This window comes from Aphelocoma coerulescens, chromosome 3 (assembly GCF_041296385.1).
Source record: "Aphelocoma coerulescens isolate FSJ_1873_10779 chromosome 3, UR_Acoe_1.0, whole genome shotgun sequence".
Lineage (NCBI taxonomy): Eukaryota > Metazoa > Chordata > Aves > Passeriformes > Corvidae > Aphelocoma > Aphelocoma coerulescens.
In genome coordinates, this window is record NC_091016.1 from 21,059,946 (window position 1) to 21,077,364 (window position 17,419).

The window sequence follows — 17,419 nt, forward strand, 5'->3', positions numbered from 1 at the left end:
TAGGAAAAAAAGTGGATGCTCAGTTACTGATGGCAGACTGAGGCCATAAAAATACAATAAAACATCTCTGTTTATTACCTTTTTATGGGAGTGTTTTGACTTTGGATTTCAGTATCCAACAGAAAAACAGATCCATTATAGAGCTGCAATTAGCATGTGTGTCTTTTGCCTAAATCTTCCCTGTTCCTCAAGAAGCTCTGCAGACATATCCCAGCGTGTCTCTGCTTTAATCAAAGCATGTCAGCCAAGATGCACAGAGGCCAAGCAGGAGCTAAATGCCCTGGCTGTCCCCAGAGTTTCTCTGTGTGTGCTCCCTGCTCAGGAGGTCACAGATGGAATTGGATGAGGGACACTCATCAAATTTGACTTTTGTTGAATTAGGTTTCTTTCTGCACATTTGTCCTGAATAACCTGCTTCAGTCCCTCCCAAGAGCCAGGCTTCCTCCAGACTTTGCCTCTGTCTCCCTGATTCCTGGCAGCAGTCTCACAAATCAGGGAGCACTCACTCCACTACATTTTCTGACTTTTTTGACATATTTTCTTCTAAAAATAAACCAGCTCCTCTTGTTGCAGTGAAGCAGAAGGATGACCACAGAAGGACGCATCATCCCAATATTTTGAAGCCTTCATGAACTACATCATTAAGTGATGACAGTAATTTGCTCAGCACAGCTCCCTTCTACTGCACATCTTGGATGCATTTTGTCTGTAGCTAAAGTAGGTTGTGTTTGTTGACTCACTGTGGATTCAGCTTTTCCCCACATGCTGTACATCTGCTGCACATGCCTGCACAGCCCCCACCCTTCAACACCCACAGCACACTGACATACTGAGTAACAACACGTGGAAGGTTTCTATTGAACTCATGCATTAAAAAAAAAAATCCCAACCTGATTATTATTTTCCAACTCCAAACCAAATCTGCAAGATTTATTTAATACAAGCCATTCTTTTCATTTGAAAGTAGTTTTTGCTACTGTAACTCTCCTAAGAAATTCAGATCAAATGACACCCTTTCAAGTAAATTTTCAGGTTTTTTCACCATTTCTTTTCCTTATTGAATGCTTTTAATACACCCTGGCCCTAATCCTACAATTCGCTAAACTTGCCAGCTGCTAATTTTTATGTGCAACTAAAACCTGTTAGTAATTGGCACATAGCACTTCATTCATATGAAGGAAATCTGTCAAACATTTTTGTTATAATGTAACATGAAAGCAAAAATAAGAGTCTCTGAAGTTCCATAGACTGAAGTATCTCTCTGTATTGGGAAACTCAGCATTTTCTAAGAAATATTCCAACAGAAGAAGAAGATGGAAGGAATGATTTCTATCCTTTAGAGGACAGCATAGGTGAAACAATTGTGAACATAAGCTCAGATGGGGCATATAACCTCCCTAATTATTTTCTTTTTGAAGAAGCTGGACAGGACTTGATTTTAGAGAGATGAACAGGTAAGCTTATTTCTGTGTTTTGTTATGTAGGTTTTGTACAATACTGAGCAAAATCCGATTATCCATGTGAAAATAAGAATGATGATCCTTCCCTTTCTCCCACATTTATTGTCCTTTAGCTGTTTATTCTGCAAACTGCTGCAGGCCTCTCTCTTGACATTACAACAAAAGGAATAGCAACATAGTCATGAGTATTAAAATTAATGAGAATTTTAAGATCAAACCAAAAAAATATTACAAACAGACGAATATAAACCTATATGCCCACATTTATCCACAGCAGAAAACAAAACTTAATTCTTGAATTAGTGCATAAGCATACTACCTGTCAGAGTTTCAGGTAGATTTTACAGTGAAGTATCTTGCTCAGGACTGCATATATTTCCCTCCCCATACATAATTAAAGTTATTCCTATTTTACATTCCATAAATATGCACTGATGCAAGAGGGAATATAGAACACTCTCTTTCCAAGATGCTGACAGGACCAAGCAGAACCTCATAAGGGATCCCTTCAAAGATCATCTTCTCATTGCCAGAGAAACAAATTTAAATGATCTTATATGAGCCTACTGTTAGCAATTGCACTCCTGAATTATGCATGATCCTTGACTGCTCATAATATGAACAAACGACAGAGTTTCATTAGTACATTTCAATTACTGCAGCCATTCTTACTCCATGTTTGTTACAGTTAATTTTCATTTTTAGAACATCCTTGTACATTTGCTATCAGCAATGATGCCATGCTCAAAAAAAGGCTTATTAGATGCCTTATGCATTCTCTCTGTGCTTCCCCAAAGTGTACAAATATAACTATAAATTCTAGAAAATTCTGCAACTTTATTTCACATACCACTGGTCTTCTGGTGCCTGTAGGAATAATTTTTGCCTAAACGAGAGTTTGAATTTAATCCAGTATCTGAAACTTGTGAAGCATTAATGTCACTTGATCTTTGTAGGAGTTAGACATACACATTACCACAGTACCTGCAAAATATAGCAAGACATATGTTAACTATAGCCTCATTTTGACCACCTGTCAAAAATCTTAACACAAAATATGCCAGAAATTAAGTTGCCACTGGTCAAAAAGAAAAAATTAATTATGCAACAGCATTTGCCTGCTGCTGATAACAAGTATTTTGGAGTATTTTTGGAGTATTTTAGTTAAAGTGATGGTAGTCAAGGGAATAGACCTGAACTCTTTGGTGGAGTCAATACAGTTGTGCTAATGAAGGAACATTTCTTCCTCCACCCATCTTCCAGAACCAGGAAAGGACTTGATCCTCTCTTGTTTGGGTTAATCATTGTCAAAGTCAGTTTCTGCCCTAGAAAACTGTAGGACACCATTTCTGAAAGGCAGGGGTCCCTCCTGTCCAGGTGGCTGACAGCTAAGCAGCCAGCAGGACCCATGGAGCCTCTTGGAGGGCTTTGGTACAGCTACTTACCCCACATCAGGGCTCCTCTAGTGAAGCAGATCTCCCTTGTGTTCCCACTCTGGCCAAGATGGGAGCCAAAGCATGATGTCTAAGCATTCCTAAACTGGCTGTCTTTGGGACAAAGCCACACTGAGCTTCAGGAGCGCTCTTGTCACCAGCAGACATTCAGCAGTTCCCTGAACCAGACTAATGGCAGCCTGAAGAAAAATCAGCTGAAATATGTGTAGCCTTGGTTGAGCTCCCCTGCACCACCCCTTCCTCACTACAGACCTGCCTTTCCTGAGCTGCAATTCTTGCTAACTCGGGTGTAGTCGATACATAAGTGGGGACTGTGCACTAAGATTGAGCACAGCTCCACTCCAGCCAAATTCCCACTGGTTCGCACTCGATGAGGAGTGCAAGTCTGCAGTCTAAAGGAAAACTACCTCTACCACCCAAATTTGGACAAGTGTGTCTGGGAGCCAGGGATTTCCCACTAAATTTGCCAGAGCAGGTGACCTTGCAGAGGCAGAGGTGAGCCAGATACTGCTGGGTCTCACCACAGCATACATCACACAACATGCTACCTCCTGCAATCCAACACCAGCTTCGGCCAAGCTCATTTTCTATTCCACACCATTTCCTCCTGAGGTTTCTCATCAATAAATAAAGAGACATGCTGCTACCACAGCTGCTCTGCACCTACCTAACCCTTTATTAACTTACAGGCACACAGGCACAGGCAGCCTCCCATCCCTAAAACCCCCACCGCTGGCAGAGCGACACTGATAGAACAGAGATACCATCAGTGTCCAAGAGTTGTCTGCTTGCATGTTAATGGTTAGAATTCTCTCAGCACCACCATGGTAAATCTCCATTTCAAATGCTGATCCATACAAATTTAGAACTGCAATAAAACATTTAACTTCCTAGATTATAAAAATAGCTCAGGTTTTAAAGCTGTCAGAGAAGTAAGAACGAAAGCATGAATTAGTGGGTGCAGAGAAAGCCAGACAAGAAATATCCATGTTCAATGAAGACAGTTTCAGATCCTTATCAACATAAAAGTTGAGTAATTAGATTAAGCAGTAAAAATTCTGAAAGCAGCCTGAAATGCCATTAATTTGACAATAAGAATGTGCACGAGGAATATGGGAGAATTTGGATTATCTGTCTGGGTAAGATATTGAGAAAAACTTGAGCCTGTCTGCTCTGTGCTGGGTGACTGCCTGAGCCCATTTTCTGTCCAACAGGACAAGCATCTGCTCCCTCCCCAACACTGACCAGACACAGCACCCTCTGAACAAGGAAAACTGCAGGTGTTGATAGAACCTGGGAATTCCCAAGATAAATTTTGACTTCAGAAAGCCAGCACAGAAACCCAATGGAGAAAATTCTAGAACAAGTTTCATTTCAGTTCTCTTTCTTCTGCTTGGCATTAGAAACACCACATTTGAAAGAGCACCCACATTTTAGCAAAGGAAGGAGAGCCACCTTGAGTTGCATGCCCAAACTAAGCTTTTTTAGATCAGTTTGTTGGCCATTTATGTTTTCATTTCAACCTTAGGCCAAGTAAAAATGCATCTAGCATGAAAATAAATACGATCTCATATACACAGGTTCCAGACATTAAAATATCAGCTTTAAGTTTCCTAGTGCATAATTCAAGTGAGTTTGAAGACCACCAGTGTTTCAATCCAGCTTCAAATCACCAGGAACACTAAAGTTTTCCAATCCATAATTAAAATATCTCACTTTCACTGAAAATAAGTGTAACCCAAATAGAGATGGACAACAACCAGGTGTATTAATTAACCACTTAACCAATAATGCATACAGCTGTAAAGGTCTGGCTAGATCATTACCCACTTCTGCCTTCATTAGAATTTATTCCCTCCCTCTATGGGCCCTGTCTCTCCCACCAGCATTTCCACTGTACTCCACAAGAAAACTGAGCATGAGTTTCCTTCATTTTTCTAAAAAACATCTCCAAATTGCTCACTGAGCACATAGCTTCCCAAAGTATTTAACATGACCTTCAACTGTTTATTCACAAAACAGTTCTGCTGAAATGCCCACAAAAGTCAGCTAACCTGGGCTGATCCTGCAACAGTCTACAAAAACTGGTACTAGATTCTTTCATCCATAGACCCAGAAGGTTGTACACTTCTATTAGTTTACCTACATTATGCTCTCTCATTTTTGTTAATACACTCATTATATGCAAATATAAGCTATTGCTTTAATTAATGTAATTCAAATTATAACTATAAATAGTGAGGTTATTTAGGAAGACTGACTGGTGCTGTCATGATCATAAATCTCTTCAATATCATCAACTTCAAAATAATAAAAGCAAGATTGTCAAGAACCAATAAATAAACAAATAAAGTCAGTTTACATTTGACAACTCAGTAACCTCTGCATCCCAGAAAATCTCTACAGGTGACTTTGGAAAAAAGAGCATGACCTCCCCAGGCACTAAAGAGGCTTTCTGGAAAATACATGCTTTATCTCTATGTTTATGTTGGCCTTGTACTTTCATAACCTTTTCATAAAGCATGATTGCAGCCTTGATCTTTTTACAACAGATTTTAATTAGAATTACTGATGAATTTATTATAATTTCTTCTCTACATGAAAGCAGTTTTAGTTTGCAGTTGCTATATGCTGGGTTATGTTTGCTTATGTATTTTATTTTTGGCCTTGGTGATCATTTCTACAGATCCTAACAGAAACAGATTTCAAACTCAATATTGGAGACAGAAATAAAATAACAGTGAGAGTGATGTTCCATACACTTCTGCTTGACAAAGTGCACCCATTTCATCAAGAGTTAACTCAAAATGCTTACTAATGCAAATAATCCACTCACAGCATGAGATGACTTCAGCAAGTGCTCATATGTAATGTTTAATGTTTACCTAGGTTTACAGATAGCAAGAATTTGGTTCTACAAAATGAACAATTACAAGATCAGTTTATGCAAGTATCAGTTTCTCTTCAATATATGACCATCACTGTTATGTGTTACAGCCAAAATTACAGACTCATTCTGAATGTCACTGTCAGAATTGCAATCACAATTACTAGGGCAGTTTAAAAAGAAGCCCTCTTATTATCATTTCCTGGTTTGTTTGGGTTTTTTTTTAATTATTATTTTTTGCCTGGACAGATTCTTCTAGTGAATCCAATAAAATGCAATACTGTAATTCACAGCTGCAATGCTAATGGCTAGAGAAAGAGGAAACCATTAAGAGACAGCCTCTCTGCTGCTGAAAGCTGCTAATAATCCCACTATTCCTCATTTTTATGACTGCATATTTTATGAATGATAATATGCTCATTACATATTGCCATAAATATTTTGGTTTAGCAATGAAAATAGGCATCAATAAAGTATATACCCTAGAAGCTACTCTGCTAATACTTCAGTGTCTCCTAATGTATATCATGGTGATATTTTCCCCTGGCCCCCCACACTGGGTAACTATGTGAACTATTATTTTTAGCTGGAAGAAGTTAGTGCATAACTTATACACTATCTGCAGCTATAAACCAGTTTTGTCAGATGCCTGAAATCATACTGAATCTGCCTCATTAATTTTCCCCCTACTGTACAATATAGCCATCCAATATATTAATATTCCTACAGCTTACATGGTCTTGACCCAACAAAGCAATGAGAATACTGTAAATTCTGCATCTGAGCACTACTCCTAGTACTGTGTACTTTTAGCTTCACTCAAGCTATTACAATCATAGGTGGATGTAATTCAAGGTACTTAAGAATTGAGGGCAAGCTATAAAACCCACTGAATTTTAAAAGCTATTTTAACCTATTTGGAAATACTTTCTTTTCAGCTTCATATATCTCAGGTCTCTCTATTAGCCTGGAAATTCAGAAGTACCAGAGCTTTTAATCACCTCTGCTGCAACTTGAAACCGATGCCATTCCTTCCTCCTGGTAAAATAAACTCTTATTAACCATTCTTTTGAATGACAACTCCTAGTACTAATTTTAATACAATAAACTTTGGCAACCTACTTTTAAATTTCATCAAGCTTTGGGGTTTTTTTGTTTGGTTGGTTTTTTTGGTTTTTTTTTTTTGGTTGTTTTTTTAAAAAATTTGGTTAGCACATATTACAGCAATAGCTCTCTTATACCATTTGTGAGCCAATTAAACCAATTTTCAAAATTATCTGGTAACTTGGTACAAGCCAGGCTAGGCTTGTTCCCCTAAGGAAACTAGGAAAAAGCAGCATAACTGCTGGGTTAGAACTAGTTTATGCAGCTGAATTGGGGTAATAAACTGGCATACAATTGTTGTTAAGCTCCAAAAAATCAACATAAAATAGTACTTAAATGTGAAAAGCACTGTGGGATTTCTGCTCTAATTAGTGTGCTGCTTTATCAGAAGAGTATATGGTAACTAAAAATGAAGATTTTGCCAGGTTAAAAAGACAAAAGCAAGGAGACCTACTCTTGGATTTCTATTTCTATTTCATGCATCTTCAAAAGACTGTTCTGCAAGCACAATTAACTCAGCTGTTTTGCTACTGATTTGACTCTGATGCTTCTCTATCCCTTCCATACCAACTGTCCCCTCTCAAGACCCCCACAGCCTCTCAAAAAACTTACTTTTCTACTTTCTCCATGTATATCCTTCTTTCTTGTTTTTCCAGCGATATTCTGTCTTTCCCTGTCAATAAAAGACAGTAAATGTCTTCCCCAGGTTGGAGTCACACACAGACTGGCCAGAATGTTCCACTACTGATTGATCATTCAGCTACTGCCAAAAAGGACAGATCGTATCTGAGCTTTCCTTACCTTTCTCCCAGCGGGAGATTAACAGGTCTCCCTCCATTACTGAACTGCTGATTTTCAACAAAAGAAAATAAAAAAAGGAAAAACCCAAACAAAAAAAAAAAAAAAAAAAAACCAAAAAACAACCAAACAAAAAAAAACCCAAACCAAAACAGAAAAATAGGCAAGAATTTAGTACATTTGATACCTTCTACTAAATTTTTCTAAAACGAGGTTCAAATGCTGCTGGAGAAAAAATAGGATTGACTGGTGGACATGATGATTCCAGACACATGTTTTCTTCAGAAATCAAACTCCTTTCCTGGAAAATCCAAAACCTCCATCAGCCATAATGGACTTTTTAAACTACCACGATAATAAAACAGCATTTCTAGCCAAGGCATCAACCCCCTCAAACTAGAAAATACAGGAAAAAAAAAAAAATCTTGCTGCTAGAAGTATAAGCAAACGTTACACTGTTTTGTCTTTTTCATTTACTTTCCAGGTAGAGCAGGCATATTTTATCTTGGCCAAGGGAAAACTGTCATGGTTATCAAGATGCATTGTGCTGGTCATCTTCTGCCCGGCCCTACACCTTGCCCAAGGCTCAGAACTGAGAGACAAACACAAAAACATGGGCTTAATTCCAAAAATTAATTTAAAGTAATAAAAAAAAAGGTTACTACCCTAGGGACATTTAAATGAATAATAAAACTGTTACATTACTGACTTTATCTGGAGAGGTCAGCATTTCTCTTTGGGGTCTGTGTTGTAAATCAAGCTACAAATCAAGCAAAACAATAACCTGTCATACTTTGCATTAATGTCTGATGGACAAAATAGTCCTCCTGAGCATTTGGTTCTTACATGTAACAGCCTAGAAAGATACTCAAGTCCATGTAACACTGCAAGGTGCTACAGACAAACACACAGCTGCACAGGCAAAAATAGGAGCTACAGTGGTTCAAGCCAAAATAGCGGAGGATGTGATAAATCAGAAAACAGCAAACCCAAAAAACTTAAATCAAACCACTCCCACAAAAAAATCCCAATATATCCTTTGATTTACACATTGCCCAAGGTACTGCTGAAAACCAGGAAAGCAAAGCTCATCACTTGCATTGCAAGAACAAACCTCAGTTTAGGGCTGATCATTGAGGAAAATTGTATGTATGAGTGTAAAAGTCTCCTATTTATGACCCAGCAGTTGCTCTAAAACCATGCAACAGCAGTAATGGACAAAAATCCCTCCATAGCAATAACCGTGTAATTTTTTTTTCCCCTACCATTAATAATATTTTGGTTTAATGTTCTACAAGTTTTATTCTCATTAAAAGTGCCTTTTAAAAAGTATGTCTAAAGATGATCAGCATTTCCAGTAAATCCAAAATGCAAGCTTGGAATATTTGACCATTAAAATTCTGCTAAAAGTTGCACGGAACAACTCAAACTCCGAGAAAACTTGGCAAGTAAAACTATTTACTTTTTAAGAACTGGGGGCAAAAAGGGTCCTTGAGTCCTCCAGGTAGGTGACACACACAAGAGAATTTGACCTTGTCCATTTTTTGTTGTTGTTGTTGTTGTTGTTTTTACAGGGCTGTTTGACATACAACTTTATTTGGTAGCAGCTTGGCTGAATTAAAAACAAACAACATCACTTTAGGCTGTTAATGCTGATTGGGGCAATAAACTGTATATTGAGAAAGAAAAGCGCGCCAGTGTTTTCCGTTTAGGAACTGCCAGAAAGAAACACCCATTAAAAATTTAAGTTGCCAGTTCTTGCTTCAGTTTTGGGTAAATATCAGATGCTGAATGCTTTTCCAAGAAAACATACTAGAGAATTCAAGTTCAGAGTGCTGAAGTCTCCATGCCAGGGCATGTACTCCACACTTATCCCACACTCCTTTTTCCTATCACCAATGTGGCAGAAAGCCTCTGAACAGTGCAAGAGTCTGTTCCCTATCTGCTAACATTAACAAGAGCCAAGTGTAACATGAAATTTTTACTTCTTGAAAGCCTTACCCTGTGCCCACAGCTATTTGAAATAACCAGCAGATGTCAAGATGAGAAAAAGTAGTTCTGGGGGAAGGGATCTGGAGGGAAGTTAATTCAGAGCTCTGTCTTTGGAGGTATAGGACAAATGACTGGTTTGACTTTTTCAAAAATTATTTTTAATTTCTCAGTGACCTCTTACTCCATTTTTCCAAATAGTCTTCAAAAGATGAAATTATTTTCTTCCTCTTAAAAGCATCCTCAAACTTTATGATTGATCCTTCCAGTATAATTTCTTGGTGATCTCACCAAAATACCAAGTATTTAGTCTTCATTAAAGTCATGGAAATTAAAAAACAAAACAAAAACAAGAACAAAAAAAACCCACCAAAAAAACAACCAAAACCAACCTGTTTGGAAAAGGGTCTTAGTAGAGGTTTGACAGCAAGCACAGCAGAGATACAACGAGTGATGTAATACCTAGAGAATTAAATCTTAGAGAGGCACTGAACCTTGACATAAATAATCAAATAACCATGAATATTTCTACAGAGGGGAACCATTGGTAGCTACATCTTAAAAGATGAGTCCTCAGTATGTGCAATTAAAGGGGGGAAAAACCCAATGACAATGGGCATCACCTTCAATTATGACAGGACAGCACAATAAAGGGATTTTCTTCTTTTACACTACATTATGTGTTCTAGAAAACAGCGTAACTCACATTTAGCATCCTCCCTATAGACTTGAAGGGAATCATACTTTTTACAGAGACATTTCATATCTTTGTATATTTTTTCAGGCCACAGCCTGTGTGATGTTCATAGTGACAGTGCACACTGTTCCCACTCCACCAAAGATCAGGCTAGGCCATGGTGGCAGCTCCCTGGGGATAAGCCATCCCTTCTTCAACGTGGAACACTGGAGTCCATGGTGCATTTCATACTGGTGAACACACACAACAACACTGTTCCCCAAAAGAGATGGAGCAGAGCCACTACTGCCTTTGCTCAGCTCACAGGAACAGAGCTCTCAAAGGAGCAGCTTTTGGGATTCACCGCTTCATGCACAATTATTAAACCTCTCCAAGCTCCACAAAACCTTGGTGGAGCAGAGCTCCAGCTCCAGACTATTGCTGCAAGAGCCCCAAACCCTCCCTTCACAACATACTTACAGTAGGCCCTACCAATACCTTCTAATTTCAGATCACCCATGAGGAACCAAGAAACTTCATCCTTTTTGCACAAGTACAACAGACAAAACATGACCCGTCCTTTGAACAGGCTGTCAGTTATGTTCCTGTTTGTTCTGAGACAGAAACCTTTTCAGTTTAGGGAAAGGACAGCTTCCTAACTACCCCCCTCTCCCTGCCAAGTAGTATTGGTCCCATCATTTTGATAACAGGATTCATAGATATAACTGGTTGAATAGTCAAAATCTTCTGGGAAATATCTAAGAAAACATGCATGAAGTAACGATTACTTCAGCAAAGAAATTCAAAATTGGATGTTCCCTTTATAAACTCCTTGCATGGGGTAGAAATGCTAGAGCATTACACAAATCTGGTCTGGCAGTGCAATAAGCCTGAGTAAGAAACAGTGTTAATTAAACCTGTTAAGGATCAGAATAAAAGTTGGAATCTCTCCAGTTCCAACCCAAAGCTGTTCTAACAGGTTGCCTACTGTCTTTGCTGTGTCCTTGCCCAGATCAAATCATCTTTAGCTTTTCTATTGAATGAAGAGAAGGGGTTTAGCTCTCCGAAGGAAAAAAGTGTAAGAAATACCTCTAAGCTGCAGATGATCTGGGAGAGCTAACCTGTGACACAGAGCTCATTCCATCTTGTTGCTCTGAACTTCTGAGGATTCAAAAAGGATTTTTCACAATTGGAAGCAAGTTAATAGAGTTGGAGATAAGTTTCAGGAATGTGATAAAGTTAATTCCCCACCTGTCCACTCCTTGTCATCTATCCCCTGACTTACCAGCAGCTCAGTCCAGGAGCTGGGGCGGGGGGGCCAGGGCATTGTGTGGCAGTGACCAAGAGGTGAGGAGCCTTAGTGAGTGATTTGACAGCAATCACTGATCAACAGGACAGCCATCTGTCTATTCTGACATACTGGGAGAAACAATGTTTTGTTCCCCACCACAGTTGGAAAATAAAAAATAAAATAAAGATAAACCAAGCAGGCTCAAATGCTTATATGAGCCCAGATAAGGTGACTTTTTAAAAGTTCATTCATTGTTTCATGCTTACATCTATTGACTTTTTCTTATAAACTGAAAGGGGAGAAGGAAATGTGTTGACAAAATGCTGTCATCCCATGTTAATAAAAAAATCACCTGACAAGCTCACAGCTGAATAATTTTTTTAAAGACTTATCTCTAGAACATCAGTTTACTTTGTGTCACTACTTCTGATTCACTAATCAATTTATGTAGAGCATGTTAAAAAGAGTGTAAAATTTGCATGGAAGACACTACTAAGTATTACATGCACTAAATGGAAATCCCTTCCCCATTGAGAACTTTATAACTGGGGTAATGAAATTTTTATCAGGTCGTAACTTAGAAGATTAGAAGACTGGTAGCACATTACTCTAAAAATCAAATCTGATTAATGTTTAATTGTAGCAGTGTGCAGAGGTATTAATTAGGTGTACTTTCTATGACTCATAAATAGCTATTAGAGCAAAAACAAGAATAATTTGAAGATTAGCATGAAGAGAATGGTATACTTGAGTGGTAAATTATAATTAAATTGAATGGACTTTGTGTAAAATAATAGAAATTGTCATCCAATATTATAATTTTGATGCATAATGCAGTTATAACAAATTTTCCAGCAATCAAGTCTGACACCTTTTCCTCAGGATATTTTTTTGTGCAGAAGCCACAGGTGTGAATTAAAAATTCATTTGTGCTTTCCAGTGAGAACCACAGGGCAAATCTTAAAACCCGTTTCCCTCATCTGGTTGTTACTGCACCACTGAAGCATCCATGCAAGCTTTGTTTAAAAAGGGGGCACAGGTGAGGCTCTGGATTGGTATATTCAAAATAAGTGTTGCAATTAAACTTGAAAATCTGAACCCTTGCATCTTGTTTTTTTTTTTAACAAGTGATCCTCAAAGTCACACAGGGATTATAAATCTTGCTTTGGAACTGCATTTCTCCAAAGAGACTCTTTTCTGCTGCATTTGTTACCGAGATGGTGCCCAGGCATATTTTTGCTGCTCATTCCCCTTCCTATGGTCTTGCAGAACCATTTTTCTCTCCATTATCAGAAGATATAGCTTACACTGCATTCCTTAAAATACCATTTCTACTAATCATAAATAAGCACCTACTGTTCATGATCTTGCAGAAAATGTTGAAAATATGACCAAGAGACACCAAGATCTGAAGTATATCAAATGAATCCAAGAGTTTTGGTTTTTTTTATGCCAACATAACAAACTTTAGTTATCTGCTTTTGGCATGAGTTACGTTTTCTAAATGTATTTTAACGAAAACAATTGAAACTGGAATTAACTTCTACTATGCGGGTCTGGAACAGTACCAGAATGTAGAACAAATACATAATCTTGTCCCATATGAAGGGAAAAAAAGGAAAAAAAGGCATGAAACAACTCATCCTGGCTATGTCTCTTACTTGTAAATTATGTCTTGTGATTACATTCCTGTCATTATTCTAAAACCCTAAATTTATAATCAAGGATAAGGTAATTAAATGGTTAAGATTTAAAATTCGTTCAAAAAAAAAGCAAACAGGGCAGTTACGTAACATCGAAGAAACTTCTTTGCATTTTTATTTTCATTGTAACTAAAATCAAGGAGCTGCATGTTGGCCAGGTGATCCTCTGGATTACCTCTCTCTAATGCTAGAACCACTTTTTCTTCTGTTGCCATGCAGCAAAAAAAATTGTTACGTGGAAGGTCTGCAATGTGAAATTGAAAAATTTACATTTCTTGAAGGCTCAAAATACACAAGCTCTGCATGACAGGTTTCTATTATGCACTGAGTACCTGCTGCACTAGAAATATGTTGGAAATGAGAATAGAATGAAACAAATTAATTGGCACAGTCTTCATCAAAATAATATTTTGAATTTTCAAGAAACATCGTTATTACCAGCAACCACACTTACTTATTTTCTATTATTCAGAGAATGTGAGGTGGGGAAAAAGTGACCAAAATGTTTTGCCTCAACAATGATGAGAGTTTTTCCCATTTACACTCATGTCAAATACCCTCTTAATTGCATGATAACCAACAGAAACCCAACCCAACAACTTTGCTCTCTATCTAAATTTACAGCCCTGAAACACTTACAGCAGGATTTCATTTTGAGCAGGAAAAATATGGGGAGCTGCAGCTGGCTTGTAAAAGGCTACTTATTTTTAAACCATTAAATTGTCTTTTAAAAACATTTTGTATTCTAATGCATTAATTTTTGGTTACAATTATTGATTTTTTTTGAGTTTTATAACAAGTGATTGATACAGAGAATTATTATGTTGCCTATGTTAATAAATCAAGCAACTAGGAGACAGAATTCAGATTCAAAACATTTCAGGTAGCTAGAATTGGTAATAAAAATTTCATAAACCCCTTTCATAGCTAGGAAAATTCCCTCCACAACATGTAAGAGAATGTGTCACCTAATTGTTCTGTCTTTTCCATCACTACGGTGCTTAATCATCATGTCTCCAGACACATTCAGTTGTGCTAAGAGGTGATAAATTCAGCAGTATTCAGGGATTTAGAAAAGGTTTCAACCTTTGGAAATGCACGTTGGGTTCTAGGAACTGTGGATGTGCCATGTTTCACATTAAGAGCGGATGCAGTGTGACATTTTTCCTTTAATGTGCTCCTATAGCTGGGCAACTCTTGCAGTGCTCTACAAGTTTCTTGACTCCTGCACTTCTAAGCAATTCTAGAAACAACACTTAGGAATCCTTTTTGTTTATTTTAACAAAATATAAAGTAAGCCACCATCCTGAATTTTGATTAAAAATCTCTCAGGAAGTTGTTTTTATATGGATCCTGATTTTAGAAAAAGCAAGCAACTGCAGTCATGATTATAATGACCATAAAAAGGACCACTTTGGCATCACTATATAGAAGATGTGCTTTCACCAAGATTGACTAGAAAACATTTTCTTTAATATATTTAATAAAAAGGAAACTTTTCAAAGCTCTCTCCTTCTTGATGTACAGCAACAAAAATAAACCTTCTACATTTTTAAAAGCAAAGAATGAAACAAAGATTCAGTCACCAAAGTGAGTCAAAAGTTGAGTTCTGAAGCCACAGCGTGGGAGTCTGGATCAGGTCCCAGTCTGAACTAGGTGGGGAAAATTTGAATCCAGGTTTCTTCCAGTCCCACTGAAGCCAGCACTGGTTGGTTATTGGTGCCAAGCAGAGAGTCCCTTTGCATTCTGCCTGCTACATTCTATCACAATCCTGAAAATTTTCCACGTTCTGGTTTCCATTGAGAAATGAGACTGGGAAAAAACTCATTTTTCCAGCTTACAGAGCACAACTCCCTTGATCAGATCACTGGTCTTTCCCCTGCTGCAGCCAGTTCCTGGCAGTGAACAGGAGCTCACAGACAGTAAATGGATAACCCTTGATTTGCCTCTGCAAGGTTTAGGTTTGGTGGTTTTAGCCTTAGATCAAAATAACAACTTTGAAATCCCATAGTTTTTTCCTGAGAGTGGCGTATGTGCTTAAGATGGAGGGGAAAAAACAAGGAGAAAGAAATATGAGCATCCCACCCAGGACTTTTTAAAAAAAGCCAGCTGAACAGCAGCAGAAAAGCCTGCTAACTGCCTAAAAATCAGCCCTAAGAGTCAAAGCCCTGCTAGTACCTCCCTAATAGGACCAAGAGGAGAAGCACTGTTTTAGTCCTGACACCATCATTTAGCATTACTCAGAACCAGTCAGGCCCACAAGGAAGCACAGCAGAGTGGGGTGCAGGGAAGGCTCCACCACCTTCTCCAGCTCCTGAAAAGATTTCATTGATTATACTCTGCTTTCTCTACACCACCTACCACAGGCTGGTACTGTGCCTCTGATCAGGAACTCTCTTGCAATCCGACCCTTAAAAAACAATTACAAAATACTCCAGTAAGCTTTCTAAATCTTTTCTGATGTAGAAATCAACCCTGGCTATAATTAAAAAAAATTACTAACAATGTTAGGAATGGTTGTGATAATCCTATCAGTAGTACACGTGTGGGAGAATATGATTCATGCAAAACCATTTCCCTGTCTTGATTTTTCATGTACATTACAGGAAAAAGGCAGCACAAAACTCCCAAATACTGTCAGTGAGAAAAGGAAGGACTGTAGGGAACCAATTAGGTTTGCCAGTAAACCAGAAGTGCCTGTGACTGGTGCCCCTGAGGGTCAAAAGTAACAAATGCCATGCACCAGTATCCTGATATTACACCTGTATTAGGAGACAGTGAAGATTAATACCATAATTAGAAATGCTGAACAACATCTCCATTACAAGACAGATAAACTGGCAATCCTGACACAGTCACAGCAACAAATTTATTCATTGTTTTTCTTCCAACTCGATGAAAGGACGTACATTGTCAGTCTGGACTACTTCTAATATGAAGGCAATGAAGCAAATCCACGACTTACCTCTGCCACTGCAGAAGTGCAAGATAAGCTGGTGAAGCTGCATGACAGCTTGGGGGAGAAGGAGGTTAGACAGGGTGATTAAAGGAGGGTGCTCCAGAGGAAACCCCAGAACACAGTCCTCTGACAACAGCACACAGAGAGATTCGAGATTTAGTCACAGAGAACAATGCCAAAGAGATAAAACCTGTTCCACACTTAAAGCATACTGAGCTTTCATGATATGAGCCTGAAGTTGTGACAACTCTTAATAGCCTAAGGATTTTATTAAATCAACATTCCGTTGAAATCATTAGCAAGCTGCAACACAAATAGTCAGCAATGTTAAGAAACCATAAAATTTACATTAGAAATTAAACATGAAAGCTTATCTTCCATGACCTGTGAGTGATTTTTATCTTTTAGATAAACTTCATGTACTATTGTGGCAAAAAACCTTAAAAAACATTTCACAGAGCTGCACAGCTATGTCTGCAGCCAGTGAACTGGCCAAATAGCTCAAAAAGCTGAAAAATAAGTTCACCTCATTTGCACGTTATTTTTGCAATATAATCAAACGTGTTTTGCTCAGCAATCTATTTAGCCCATTGGGGTTATTTTGGATTTCCACCAGAATGGTTCAAATTACCTCACCACTCCCACACATCAACCAAAGCAAACACTTGCTAACATTTGAGAGGTGGGCGAGGAGGCAAACTTAGTTACATCACCACCACCTTTCCCACAAGCTGACGAGGAGGCACATGCCAACAGTCAGAGAAGAACACACCAACAGGCCTTTGCTGGGCTGGGGAGCAATTCCCAGCCTTACAGATCCAAGCTTCTTTCCCACATTTAGCAGCAAAGCAGTTCTCTAGTGTTAAACAGGAGGGGATGTTGCTATGGCAGAGGGAGAGAAGATTCTACCTGGTGCTGCTGCACTGTCTTAGAGTTTGCTGCTGACACTAAGACCAATGGATATTAAAAGAAAATGCTCAGCAGCAGCTCACTCTTTCCCTTTTCTGGGTCTTTAGGAATAACAACAACCTTGCTGTGGTTACATCCAAGCATTCCTCTTAGATCATTCCTGGACCCAAGCCTTCCAGTTAAAAACTG

The 17,419-nt window shown here is 38.3% G+C and overlaps 1 protein-coding gene across 29 annotated transcripts in view; it reads right to left on the bottom strand.

The window, feature by feature from the left end:
• Positions 1–17,419, bottom strand: part of NRXN1 (neurexin 1) — a 681,973-nt gene that overhangs the window by 186,674 nt on the left and 477,880 nt on the right. Inside the window, exon 16 of one of the 29 annotated variants that reach the window (XM_069009419.1) lies at positions 2,073–2,444. The exons of the other annotated variants lie outside the window; for them this stretch is intronic. Coding sequence (XP_068865520.1) covers positions 2,433–2,444 — 12 coding nt within the window. The 3' untranslated portion in view covers positions 2,073–2,432. Of the gene's footprint in view, positions 1–2,072; positions 2,445–17,419 lie in introns of those variants that run through there. 29 annotated transcript variants of the gene reach the window in all.